The sequence below is a fragment of the Erinaceus europaeus genome, chromosome 1, assembly GCF_950295315.1.
Source record: "Erinaceus europaeus chromosome 1, mEriEur2.1, whole genome shotgun sequence".
In the NCBI taxonomy this organism is placed as follows: domain Eukaryota; kingdom Metazoa; phylum Chordata; class Mammalia; order Eulipotyphla; family Erinaceidae; genus Erinaceus; species Erinaceus europaeus.
In genome coordinates this window covers 74161040-74175620 of record NC_080162.1, presented here as the reverse complement: position 1 = coordinate 74175620, position 14581 = coordinate 74161040, and the positions used below count along the sequence as shown (strand labels likewise).

The 14581-nt window shown below is 44.5% G+C and overlaps 1 protein-coding gene across 1 annotated transcript; it reads left to right on the top strand.

Moving 5' to 3' along the window:
- The first annotated feature begins 1673 nt into the window (after nucleotides 1–1673).
- ZCCHC3 (zinc finger CCHC-type containing 3) lies at nucleotides 1674–4603 on the top strand. The gene has a single exon (XM_007523051.3). The coding sequence runs from the start codon at nucleotides 1964–1966 to the stop codon at nucleotides 3188–3190; it is 1227 nt and encodes a 408-aa protein (XP_007523113.2). The 5' UTR covers nucleotides 1674–1963; the 3' UTR covers nucleotides 3191–4603.
- The last annotated feature ends 9978 nt before the right edge of the window (nucleotides 4604–14581 follow it).

Below are 14581 nucleotides of genomic sequence, written 5' to 3'. Positions count from 1 at the left end.
ACAAGACTTTCAGGAGGCTGGAAAGTGGCACACAATTTTTTAAGCATCCCAAAAAAGTTTTTTAAAGTTGGTAAGAGATAATATTAAACCCACCCCTTCAACTATCCAAACTGTATCCATTCTTCCAAAGCATCAACCAAGAGAGAAGGTGGAGAAATAGAAATGATGCCAAATAATTTTATCGAGGTAATCTACATGTTACGGTTTCCTAGAGAGTAAATGAGGAAACAGTCCTTGATCAGTTTCAGCAGAAAAGAAGTTCTAGAAATAAAAATGATCTACATACACTCCGCTACCAGAGCCCAGTGATTTAAAACTGGCCTCCAACCCCATCTCCTATAAAACCAGTATAATTGCACAGTTTGGGGAAGATTTCATGTGATAATACTTGCAATGTATAAGACACTGAAACGTCATTATTTTTTTCAATTTTCCCTTTTTGTTGTCCTTGTTGTTTTTCATTATTGTTGTAGTTATTATTGTTGTTGATGATGTTGTTTTTGGATAGGACAGAGAGAAATGGAGAGAGGAGGAGAAGACAGAGAGGGGGAGAGAAAGAGAGACACCTGCAGACCTGCTTCACTGCCTGTGAAGGTACTCCCCTGAAGGTGGGGAGCGGGGGCTCGAACCGGGATCCTTACACCGGTCCTTGCGTTTTGTGCCACGTCCGCTTAACCCTCTGCGCTACCACCTGACTCCCTGAAATGTCATTATTAGTATGATTAGGGTCTTAAAAAATAGTATGGGGAGCTTGGTGGTGGCGCATCTGGTTGAGTGCACAGGCTACAATGCCCAAGGACCAAGGCTCAGGAGCAGTGGAGCAGTGTTTCAGATCTCCAACCCTCTATATCACACTTTCCTCCCAATTTTTCCATGTCTCTACCCAATAAGCAAATAAAATTAATGCTTTTTTAAAGGTAGTATGACCTGGGAATGTATCAAAAATAAGAACTGATGGATAAAGTGTAGTATGTATAGGCCATTGTTCCCTTGTGACAAGGCTGAGATGTGAAGCAGTCAAAAAAATCAAATGTGGGTTTCCCTGACTTCATAATGTATCTTTAAGTAAATTTTTAAAATTATTTATTGAGGAATTAATGGCTTAGTCAATAGTAAAATTAATACAATAATGTGTACATGTATAACATTTCTCAGTTTCCCACATAACAATTCAAAAACCTCATGTGGTCCTCCTCAAACCTCCTCGTGTCTTCCAAGACCTGAAAGCCACTCCCCACCCCAGTCTTTTACTTTGGTGCAATCAGTAAAATTTTAATTAAAGTTAAAACAGTAAAAAGGTGGAGGTAGAAAGTTCTTTCAGTCTTCTGTATGTCTGAACTTCCGTAATCCAACGTTAGAAAAATAATACATCGTCTCTATCCAACAGAGATGATTTTAAAACATTTTTTAATAAAAGAATTGAAAAATAATAATAATACAGTGTGGTACGTGCTTTGGGAGAGAGGCGACCTTAATTAAGTTTTGTTTTTGCTTTTCTAAATAGAAAAAGTATAAAGAAGGAAACGAAATGGAGAGGCGTTCCTGAACCCTGTTCTGCCTTTGCACTGTGAAAACCTTTCGTAGTACGGCTTGAATGAAGTCGCGGAGGGCCGCTTGCGAAATAGCAAATCCTCGAGAGCGAGGCCGCAGGCTGCCAAAGCCCGGCGAGGAACCGGACGCCCTGCAAGCTCCCCTTTCAGCTTCGGGGCCGAGGAGGCGGGGAGCCGAGGGCGCGCCAGCGGAAATGCCACTCAGACGGCACCGGACTCCGGGCGGAGCTGGCCGCTTCGAACGGCGCGAAAGTACCTTTTAGTGGGCGGGGGCGGGGGCGGGGGGAGGGGAGCGTCGAATTTCAGGGGATAGACAATCCCGAGCCCCCACAGCCCCCAGCGGGCGGGCGGGCGCGCGCGATGGGCGCCCTTTGGCAGCGGGAGCGAGAGGAGGATGCTGGGAAGGAGGTAAAATGGCCACCGGCGGCGGCGTGGAGGAGGAGAGTCACCGGGGTCGGCCGCAGCTTCTGTCCCCCGCGCCCGCGCCCGCGCCCGCACCGGCCCGGGGCGAGGAGGCCGACGGCGGCCGCGAGAAGATGGGCTGGGCGCAGGTCGTGAAGAACCTGGCCGAGAAAAAGGGCGAGTTCCGCGAGTCTCGCCCGCCGCGGCGGGAGGAGGAAGGCGGCAGCGGCGCGAGCGGCGGGCTCATCGCCCCCGCGGGCCTGACGACGCCGGGACTCGGTGACTTTCCCCCAGCCGGTCGCGGGGACCCGAAGAGCCGCCGGAGAGACCCGGCGGGCGAGGCGGCTGACACCCGCAAAAAGAAGAGTGCAGCTGAGGTGGGCAAGAGGAAGAAGGCCGAGGCGGCGGCCATAGCGGCCCCGGCCAGGCCCAGCTCGGACGAGGACGCGGCCGAGCAAGCCCTTCAGGACGAGCAGGCGGCGGCAGCAGGCCCCGCGGCGGGTCCGGGCAAAGGCCGCTTCCTCGTGCGCATCTGTTTCCAAGGGGACGAGGGCGCCTGCCCGACCCGGGACTTCGTGGTGGGCTCGCTCATCCTGCGCTCCATAGGCATGGACCCCAGCGACATCTACGCCGTCATCCAGATCCCGGGCAGCCGCGAGTTCGACGTGAGCTTCCGCTCGGCCGAGAAGCTGGCTCTCTTCCTGCGCGTCTACGAGGAGAAGCGCGAGCAGGAGGACTGCTGGGAGAACTTTGTGGTGCTGGGGCGGAGCAAGTCCAGCTTGAAGACGCTCTTCATCCTCTTCCGGAACGAGACGGTGGACGTGGAGGACATCGTGACCTGGCTCAAGCGCCACTGCGATGTGCTGGCGGTGCCGGTGAAAGTGACCGACAGGTTTGGGATCTGGACCGGGGAATACAAGTGCGAGATCGAGCTGCGCCAGGGGGAGGGCGGGGTCAGGCACCTGCCGGGGGCCTTCTTCCTGGGGGCCGAGAGGGGCTACAGTTGGTACAAGGGGCAGCCCAAGACGTGCTTTAAATGTGGTTCCCGGACCCACATGAGCGGCAGCTGCACGCAGGACAGGTGCTTCAGGTGCGGGGAGGAAGGGCACCTGAGCCCTTACTGCCGGAAGGGCATCGTGTGCAACCTCTGTGGCAAAAGAGGACATGCCTTTGCCCAGTGCCCCAAAGCAGTTCACAATTCTGTGGCAGCTCAGCTAACTGGCGTGGCCGGGCACTGAACACCCTCCTGCCTGCCAGGGTGAACACACAGCCAGCTTACCCGTCTTAAGTGCCAAAACTTTATTTTTTCACTTTTTTTTTATCGTTTTTGAAGATCTTTTAAAAACCTGCCTTCTTAAACCGAGTTTACTCCGTTTCAGCCTTTTCTGAATTGATGACTTTGTCATCAGTGACTAGTACCGAGGACTGTAGTGTGTGCAGATTTGTCTCCCTCCCCAGTTTTTTTAGTATTTGGGGAAGGAGGGTATCTTCTACGCCTCATTCCTTGTCGCCCCCCCACCCCCCATTTTCACTTAATGGGCTGCCTCCCTTATTCTTAATACCCAGGCACCTGGTAGGCACTCCAGTGTTTGTTGAATTGAGAACATTGTTGACTGTGGCTTCTATCACTATCAGAGTGTCTACCTTTTGCAGTTCTTCCCTTTTAACTTGCTGCTCCTAATCTCTATGGTCTGAGAATTTGTGAAACCAGTGTTGTTAGAAGTGTATATAATCTGAGTCTAAGATCTGAATGGTGGCCAGGGGTCTCTCTTGTGGCATAAAAATGCACAGACTTTGACAGCTTTTTGTGTGGCTCAGAAGCCATTTTCCGTATAATCATGGGATCTGAAATTACTTTGCTAAAAAGTACCTTTAAAATAGTTTAGACCAGTTCCCATTTTCCATCAGGTGAAATAGACCCAGAGTGTTTAAAGGACTGGGTCAAAATTGCATAGCTATCTGATACCAAAACTAGCCTAGAGTTCCCTGACCCCAAACCCGGTGCTCATTCCACTACCTCTCACACTTCACAACATTTTCCTCAACACTTGTGAGCCCATAAAGTCTTATCTCGACAGAATGAGGGCAGAGAAATGGTAGGAAGTCTTCTCACAGAAGAAGCTAAAAAAAGGTTTATCCAGGGGGCTTCCGAATACTCAAGATAGAGCAGGAGCAAAGAATCATAATCCAAGGTGTACTCCTCAACCCTGATGTTATCTGGGTTGCAAATGTGTCAGGTTCTTTGGGCCTTTACTCTTGCCCATTCTTGGACACTAGTGCAAATTGGAGATGTTCCTAAACAAACCTACCAGTGGTTTACATTTGCTCCTTACTCTCAGTAGATAGAAACCCCAGAGAAGCAGCAAACTGGAGCTCATCTGCAGTCTCCTAGATTTCAGGAGAAAGGTGATTTAAACCTGGCATTATTAAATGGGCTTTTAACTTTAAAATATACTTGCAAAGTGGGCCAAGCCCAGAGGGCTTTGGGTCAACTAAATGTTATCAAGTTAAGGTCGTAAGACTGCTTTTTTGTTTTTTCAGTTGCCTTTCCTTTGCTATATGTTTTGCTGTTTCCTTGTGACCAAGAATATAAAATCCATTGTTGTTAAAAGTTTTTGTTCTGAATAAATATTTATCTTTTGTATTGCTAACACTGCTGTGCTATTTCGTTTCAAAGTGTTAGATAAGCTAATACACAGGCCTTAATTCAATCTCTACTCCCTACACAGTTTGTTTACCTTGCAAATACATTTCCAGCCCCTCTGCTAGCAACACTTAGCACTCATGGTGTTGTACCAGACCTGTTGAAGTTGTTACCTAAACTCTGTGTGTCACAGTCACTTAGCACACTGTTAAAATTCCAGGGTTTTTTAATATATTTATTTATTTTCCCTTTTGCTGCCCTTGTTGTTTTTCATTGTTGTAGTTATTGTTGTTGTTACTGATGTCGTTATTTATTGTTGGACAGGACAGAGAGAAATGGAGAGAGGAGAAGACAGAGGGGGAGAGAAAGACACCTGCAGATCTACTTCACCTATTGTGAAGCAACTCCCCTGCAGGTGGGGAGCCGGGGGCTTGAACCCGGATCCTTACTCTGGTCCTTGTGCTTTGCGCCACCTGTGCTTAACCCGCTGCACTACTGCCCGACTCCCAAAATTCCAGTTTAAGTTGAAATAGCTCCAAGGACTCAGACTTAATAGAAATGAGTGATAATATTTCTAGTAAGTATCCTCAAGCAATTCTAATCAACAAGGCGGTTATAGAAATGAGTGAAAATATTTCTAATGTGGTCTTAGAGGTGGCACAGTGGATAGGGCATAGAACTCTAGCATGGGGTCCTGAGTTCAAATCCCAGCAGCACATGTTACCAGAGTGATGTCTGCTTCTTTCTCTTTCTCCTCTTGTCTTTCTCATTAAAAAATAAATAAAATCTTTTAAAAAAGAAAATATCTCTAGTAAGTATCAAGCAATTCTAACCAACAACATGGTTTGAGACCTCAGTTCTGCAAGGTATGTATATGAGAGAGGGCACTTGGGTGGATACAAACCTGTTAGAAAGAGGCAGAGCCTCTCTCCAGGTCTGCCAGTTCCAAGTGTTTGGGGGATATACTTTTGCTTGCTTTCACTCTTAACTCCCACTTTCCCTCCTCTACTTCATAAACTAGTGTCCTTTACTACTGGTAGGGATAGGTGGGGGCGGTCAGGGGTGTAGATAACCTTTGGGAATAAGTAATAAAGGCAGCCAACTTCAGCTTCTTCCAGTTAATGTAACTACCATAAGTTGGATGTAAAGTACTCCTAGACTTAAAAAAAAATAGGGAGTCGGGCTGTAGCACAGCAGGTTAAGCACAGGTGGCACAAAGTGCGAAAACCAGCGTAAGGATCCTGGTTTGAACCCTGGCTCCCCACCTGCAGGGGAGTCTCTTCACAAGCGGTGAAGCAGGTCTGCAGGAGTCTTTCTCCCCCCCTTCTCCATTTCCCCCTCTCTCCATTTCTCTTTGACCTATCCAACAACGATGACAACAATAATAAGTACAACAATAAAAAAATAAGGGCAACAAAAGGGAATAAATAAATATTAAAAAATCGTAAGTGCCATTTCCTACATTTATATAAGAGAGGGCTGGGAGATGACTCAGACTATTAGAGACCCAACCTGTATGCCTAAGGCCCCCGAGAACACAGGTGCAAGACCTTGTACAAGAGCTAAGTAGTATTCTGGCCTCTGATAATAAAGAAATCAATCTTTTTAAAAGGGATGAATGGGAGAAAAGTGGAGAGTTCAGGAAACTTCAAAAAAACTGACTCCTGGAGACACTAGACACAACCTTCTGAAGGATTTTCCTGCACAGAGATGTTAAGCTGATCTCATCCTAAGAATTAAACTTGACAATTTACTGATTGTCTGACTCGATTTAAGAATATACCTATTTTTTTAATTTTGAAAATAGAAGGGAGCTGGGTGGTGACACACTTGGTTGGGTGTTACCATGTGCAAGGGCCCAAGTTTGAGCCCCCCCACCCCCACTGCAGGGGTAAAGCTTTGCAAGTGGTAAAGCAGGGCTACAAGTGTCTCTCTGTCTCCCTCTATTTCTCCTTTCCCTCTCAATTTCTGTCTATAGTAAATAAATAAATTTTTAAAAAGAAAAAAAAAATGAGCAGTGAACAAGACCACCTACCTAAGGATTTTTTTTTTATATAGCTGATCTGGTAAAGTTGAAACCCTGTCTTTTGGAGAACTCCATACAGAGTTTCAGTTTATCCCTCTGTTTCCCTCTTGTCCTATCCCTCATCTCTTATTTCCCCCCTTCCTGGCACCAGTTCCCCACCATCTCAGGACTAGGAGACTGAAATTTGGAGAAAGCTTTCATTCATTATGTTCCCCACCCCCACCCCACCCCTCCCCCCTCTCACCCCACCCCCCTCTTAGCCGGCACTGCTCTGTAGAAAGAATCTTCCTTCTTTCCAGACTCTCCTGGAGGGGGCAGAGGAAGACTGTTTCCCTGCCCATCCCCCACAGGATCCACTCTAGGGCCTCTTGCCTGGCTGGCGGAGCTTGAGTCTTGGGTTGGAGCTCCACAAACTTCCTCTAGCTTCATCTCCTGAACTAGCAGCCCCCAAATTACAATTGCTTGCAGTTCATGGGTTCCGAGGGTGAACACTAGAATCCTCATATAAAGCTGGTTGACTAGCTTTCAGCAAATAACTAGCTTACAGCACAGGGCCACTGGAGCAAGGCCCTGTGCAAAGTGCCCTGCTATCACAAACAAGGCAGTGTGCTTGAGGAAGAAGATAGGATGAACAAACCAACAATTTTTAAAATACTGAGTTAAGATTTTTCTAGGGAGAAAAAATCCAAAGTATAAAATTGCCTGGAGTAGAAGTTTCCTAAAAGATGTTTCAATTGAGGGTGGAGGTAGATAGCATAATGGTTATGCAAAGAGACTCTCACACCCAAGGCTCCAAAGTCCCAGGTCCAACCCCCACACCACCAGAATCCAGTGCTCTGGTGTAAAAGGAAAAAAGATACCTCATTTGTAAACCTGCAAAATAAAAAGCAGACATACTGTAAACTTAATAAAGCTCTAAAGTTAAAAAGAAGAATTAAGAAGAAAAAGCAGCGAGTTGGGCAGTAGCGCAGCGGGCTAAGCACAGGCTGCGCAAAGCGTAAGGACCCGCGTAAAGATACCGGTTCCAGCCCCCGGCTCCCCACCTGTAGGGGAGTCCCTTCACAGGCGGTGAAGCAGGTCTGCAGGTGTCTATCTTTTTCTCCCCCTCTATCTTCCCCTCTCCTCTCCATTTCTCCCTGTCCTATCCAACAACGATGAAATCAATAACTACAACAATGAAAAACAAGGGAAAATAAATATTAAAAAAGCAAAAGAGGAATTGCAAAAATAAAACAAAGTTCAAAAAGATAATAAGAGTCACATGAATAGAGAAAACAACAGGAAGAGCATACAAACTTCAGATGGCTGGAGAGTCACAGGAAGATGTCTTTGGGGAAAGGCTAAAAGGAAGTGACACAGGGCTTATCAGTGAGACCTGATTTTGTTCTCAGTCCCATTCATCTATTCAATATATGTATGTTAAGCACTAACTCTTTCTAGGCAATAGAATACAGCAAAGTAGATCACCTAATGGTCAAATTTTAGAGTCACGTGAATTTATAAATCTACACTGTGACAATGCATTCAAGAAACGGTGATACCAACCTTGGATTTGGTTTGTTTTTTGTCATCATTTGGACTTCATCCCGCTGAGCCAACTTCTTTCAGAGAGAGAAACAGGGAAAGAAACCACAACACCAACAGCTTCACCAGTGCGCTGGGGACCAGACTCAAACCTGGGCCACACATATGACAAAGCAGGTACACTATCCAGGTGAACTATCTCGACAGTCCTCCTGATGTCATGTTTAGCAAGAAAAACTGACCTGGTCATAGTATTACAGAACCCAGTCTTTACACTGCTTGCCTCTCAAAAGGTCAGTTATCCAAAAGACAAGGGTTGGTGATAGAAAAGCAGATTTACAGGAGTCGGGCGGTAGCGCAGCAGGTTAACCGCACGTAGTGCAAAGCGCAAGGACCGGCGGAAGGATCCCGGTTCGAGCCCCTGACTCCCCACCGGCAGGAGGAGTCGCTTCACAATCGGTGAAGCAGGTCTGCAGGTGTCTTATCTTTCTCTCCCTCTCTCTGTCTTCCCCTTCTCTCTCCATTTCTCTCTGTCCTAGCCAACAACAATGACATCAATAAAAACAACAGTAACTAAAACAGGGACAACAAAAGGGAATAAATAAATATTAGAAAAGAAAAGCAGATTTACTCAGGAGCTAGTAATCCTGAAAAAACAGCAGACTCGTGTCTCAAAAACCACATTAATATTAGGTTAGGGTTCAGGGTTTATAAAGAATAATGTGTCAGTGGGGAGAAGGTGTCCTGTCACATAGCCTGGCTAATATAAATGGTCTTGTCACAAGGAATGAATCACCAAGTCGTGGTCGGTCTCTTGTGAGCAGTACCTTTTTCCCAGGTGTCCATGTGACTGCCTTCTGATTTAACATTCAATATTAGGAGACAAGGCAAAGGGAAGTAAGAAATAAACACACACGGGAGTCGGGCAGTAGCGAGGTGGGTTAGGCACACGTGGTGCGAAGCGTAAGGACCGCAGTAAGGTTCCCAGTTCCAGCCCCCGGCTCCCCACCTGCAGGGGAGTCTCTTCACAGGCGGTGAAGCAGGTCTGCAGGTGTCTATCTTTCCCTCCCTCTGTCTTCCCCTCCTCTCTCCATTTCTCTCTGTCCTATCTAACAACGACAACATCAATAACAACAAACAACAAGGTCAACAAAAGGGAAAATAAATATTAAAAAAAGAAACACACACGGGAGTCCAGCGGTAGCGCTTCAGGTTAAGCGCACGTGGCGCAAAGTACAAGGACTGGCTGAAGGATCCCGGTTCAAGCACCTGGCTCCCCACCTGCAGGGGAGTCGCTTCACAGGTGGTGAAGCAGGTCTGCAGGTGTCTTTCTCTCCCCCTCTTTGTCTTCCCCTCCTCGCTATTTCTCTCTATCCTATCCAACAACGACGACATCAATAACAACAACAGTAATAACTGTAACAAAACAAGGGCAACAAAAGGGAATAAATATTTTTTTTAAAAGACACACACGGAGAGAAAGAGAGAATCTGTAATGTTCACTAACATTAGGTGTTAAGGAGAAAATGTTTGAACTGAGACGGAAAAGATATATAAGGGTCTGAGGAGATACAAAAGACTTTAATGCCTGAGGCTTCAAGGAAGAGAGAACCAGAGTATAAGCAATGGCAGGGACTAAACTTAGGACCTCATGACTGAGAGTCTAGTGCCCTATCCAATTGAGCCACTTCCTGAGCCACACTTTAAAATAAAACATCTTTAGAAAGCATTTTAGTGTTATCAAAAATGTTAATTCACATAATCTTTAACACTCTAGTCATTTGTATAAAATGACTATAGCAAAACTTATTTTTTTTTTTTTTTATTAAAGAAAGGATTAATCAACAAAACCATAGGGTAGGAGGGGTACAACTCCACATAATTCCCACCGCCCAATCTCCATATCCCACCCCCTCCCCCGATAGCTTTCCCATTCTCTATCCCTCTGGGAGCATGGACCCAGGGTCATTGTGGGTTGCAGAAGGTAGAAGGTCTGGCTTCTGTAATTGCTTCCTCGCTGAACATGGGCGTTGACTGGTCGGTCCATACTCCCAGTCTGCCTCTCTCTTTCCCTAGTAGGATGGGTCTCTGGGGAAGCTGAGCTCCAGGACACATTGGTGGTGTCTTCAATCCAGGGAAGTCTGGCCTGCATCCTGATGACACCTGGAACCTGGTGACTGAAAAGAGAGTTAACATACAAAGCCAAACAAATTGTTGAGCAATCATGGACCCAAAGCTTGGAAAAGTGGAGAGGAAGTATTAGGGAGGTACTCACTGTAAACTCTAGTATACTTCTGCTTTCTTACTTTGGTGCCATACTCCAAACTCAGTCAATTTCTGCTTTGCGTTTCTACTTGTTTTTTTTTTTTTTTTTACATGCATAACATTCCCCAGATTCCCATTTAGCAATACAACCCCACTATTTCATTCATCATTTTTCATGGACCTGTATTCTCCCCACCCACCCACCCACCCCAGAGTCTTTTACTTTGGTGTAATACTCCAATTCCATTTCAGGTTCGACTTGTGTTTTCTTTTCTAATCTTGTTTTTCAACTTCGGCCTGAGAGTGAGATCATCCCATATTCATCCTTCTGTTTCTGACTTATTTCACTCAACATGATTTTTTCAAGGTCCATCCAAGATCGGCTGAAAACGGTGAAGTCACCATTTTTTACAGCTGAGTAGTATTCCATTGTGTATATAGACCACAACTTGCTCAGCCACTCATCTGTTGTTGGACACCTGGGTTGTTTCCAGGTTTTGGCTATTACAAATTGTGCTGCCAAGAACATATGTGTACACAGATCTTTTTGGATGGATGTGTTGGGTTCCTTAGGATATATCCCCAGGAGGGGAATTATAGCAAAACTTAGATGTGTACATAACAATGTATGTTCCAGGTTGGGGAAAAAACATAATAATTATGCAGTAGACTTTAATAATTTTTATTATTTATTTTTTATTTTATTTATTTTGAATAGAGACAGGAATTGAGAGGAGTGGGAAAGGTAGAAAGGGAGACAACTGCAGCACTGCTCACCATTTGTGAACTGTAACCCCTGCAGGTGGGGACTGGGGGCTTGAGCCTGGGTCCTTCCTTGCACAAGGTAATGTGTGTACTTTACCAGGTATGCCACTATCTGGCTCCTATTTATTCTTTTTTTTATTATATATTTATTTATTGGATAGAGACTGCCAGAAATTGAGAGGAGGAGGGGAGATAGGGAGAGAGACAGAAAGACACCTATAGTACTGCTTCACTCGCAAAGCTTTCCCCCTGCAGGTGGGGACCAGGGGCTCGAACCCAGGTCCTTGTGCACTGTAATATGTGTGCTCAACCAGGTGTACCGCCACCTGGCCCCCATTCTTTTTTTTTTTAATTTTATTTATTTATAAGAAAGATAGGAGGAGAGAGAAAGAACCAGACATCACTCTGGTACATGTGCTGCAGGGGATTGAACTCGGGACTTCATGCTTGAGAGTCCAAAGCACTATTACTGTGCCACCTTCCAGACCACCCTATTTATTCTTTTTAAGACTTATTTATAAGAGAGAGAGAACCAGAGCATGAGTCTAGCACTTGTGATACCTGGGACTGATCTTGGGAGCTCATGCTTGAGAATCCAACACTATCTACACTGTGCCATCTCCCAACCCACTCTAATTTACTTGCTTTTAAATATCTTTTATGTATTTATTTTTACCATAGGACTGCTCAACTTTGGCTTATGGTGGTGCAAGGAATTGAACCTGGGACTTTGGAGCCTCAGGTATGAGTCTCTCACTCTTTTTTTTTTTTTTTAATTCACCTCCAGAATTATCACTGGGTATGCAATACTCCTGGCGGCCATTTTTTCCTAATTTATTGGATAGGACAGAAAGAAATTGAGAGAGGAGAGTGAGAAAGATAGACACCTACATACTTGTTTGTGAAGGAAGCATCTCCTCTGCAGATAAGGAGCTGAGGGCTCGAACCCAGATCCTTGCACTTAGAACTATGTGCACTGAACTGGGTGTGCGACCACCCTACTCCCAGCATGAGAGTCTCCTTGTATAACCATTTTTAAAAATATTTATTTATTCCCTTTTGTTGCCCTTGTTTTATTGTAGTTATTATTGTTATTGTTGATGTCGTTGATGTTAGATAGGACAGAGAGAAATGTAGAAAGATGGGGAAGACAGAGAGGGGGAGAGAAAGACACCTGCAGACCTGCTTCACCGCCTGTGAAGCGACTCCCCTACAGGTAGGGAGCCGGGGGCTCAAACCGGCATCTTTAGGCGGGTCCTTGCGCTTCGCACCATGTGTGCTTAACCCACTGCACTACTTCCCTACTCCCTATACTTAATTATTTTTTTAAACTGGTGTTATCAATTTTAATAAGTATTTAGATATATCTTTATTATTTTTAATCAACAATAGAGTGGGCCGGTTGGGGGGCACCAGAGCACTACTCAGGCTGGCTTACAGTGTTCTTCAGAGCCCTGGTGTGAAAGTCTTTTGTATATATGATCATTATGATATCTCCTCGGACCTAAAGTTTTATTTATGTATTTATTTAGGAAAGAAGGAGAAAGAGCCAGAACATCACTATGGCACATTTGATGCCAGGCATTGAATTCAGGACCTCATGCTTAAATGTTAAACTTTATCCACTGCACAACCTCCCAGGCAACTTCATGCTTTTAAGTCAAGAGCTCTAGCTACTATACCACTTCCTAGCTTCACAACAGACTTTCATGCTTAAGATTTCAGATGTCACACTGTACACCAGAGCTAAGCAGTATTCTAGGGAAAGGAGAGAGAGAGAGAGAGAGAGAGAGAGAGAGACCCAGAAATACCCTGAAAGCATTACTTGAAGATTCCAGGGACTAGGAAAAAAACTGATTGTCTACCAATAGGGAATGAGTTAGATAGGGTATGACAAATTCAAAAGTGGAACACTTTGCTATTGTTCAAAGAATTCGGCAAATATTAATAAAGAACAATATCTAAGACATTTGAAAATAACAAAGCAAGATATGGTATGCTGTTTATTTTATTTATTCATTCATTTATTCATTTATTTATATTTTCTCCAGAGCACTGCTCAATTCTGGCTTCTGGTGGTATGGGGGACTTTGGAGCCTCAGGTATAAGTCACTTTGCATAACCATTTTGGTGTCTCCTCTGCCTTGCTTTTTACATTTTTCACTTTAGTTTTTTCAGTTTTACTAAAGTATATTGATAAAATGATACTGAGATTATAATGTGTTTATCTGATATACAGGATATAGATCTAGGGAGATAGCATAAAGGTTATATAAGACTTTCATGCCCAAGGCTCTGAGGTCCCAGCTTCAATTGCCAGCACCATCATAAACCAGAGTCGATCTGTGCTCTAGTCTGTGTTTTTCTCTCTGTATTTCTCTCATTTAAAATAAGTGGATATTAGATTGTTAGGAAGAGGAAAACGTATTTTCTCTGTTATTTTAAAGTCTTTCTCATAAATTACCTCTAAAAAAACGTTTTTAACAACAACAAAAAAAAATCATGCAAAAAATACATAATTCCTATAGACTCTGAAAGACAGAAGTCCATTTCCTCACTTCTAAAAATAAGAAGTTGGATGAAAAATTTTAAGACTCTACAGAAACCAACTCACTGGTCTCCATTTCTAGCTGGTCTCTTTCAATTCAGGAGAATCATCCCAGAATGAAATTTGATCACTTTACTCCCTTAGCTTAAAAACCTTCAAAGAATTTTCATTCTCCCAGGGGCCCACCAGGGGAAGCTTGCCAAGACCTGCTTTCTCTGGGCCTTCTCCCAGGTCAGGCCTTGCTCTAGCTGGGCTCCAAGACTTTTCACTCCAGGAATTCACCCTCCCCCACTGGCAGTTAACCCTTACTTGCCACCAACATTGAATTCTATGCCACTTCCTAACTACAACTTCCCTTTCTTCCCAGACCATATTTCCTACATTCTCACCTAGCCCCTTGGCCTCCTCCTTCCATCAGTGACTGTTTAAGTGTAATGATATGATTGTAGTGCTATGGTTTGATTAATATCTGCCTCTGCCTCTTGATTATGAGTTCCCAGAGAGCAGATACTGCAACTTTTTTTTGCTTTTGATTGTAAGCTCCAACATGTAGCACTGTGCCTAGCACATTAAAAAGCTCCCCACCCCACCCCAAATTTTTGTATTGTATTAATGATAATGAAATTATTTAACAGAAGTTACAGATTGTGGTCCAGGAGGTGGTGGTACAGAGGGAGTTATTATTATTATTTTTTAAATTTTATTTTATTTATTTATTCCCTTTTGTTGCCCTTGTTGTTTTATTGTTGTAGTTATTATTGTTGTTGTCATCGTTGTTGGATAGGACAGAGAGAAATGGAGAGAGGAGGGGAAGACAGAGAGGAGGAGAGAAAGATAGACACCTGCAGACCTGCTTC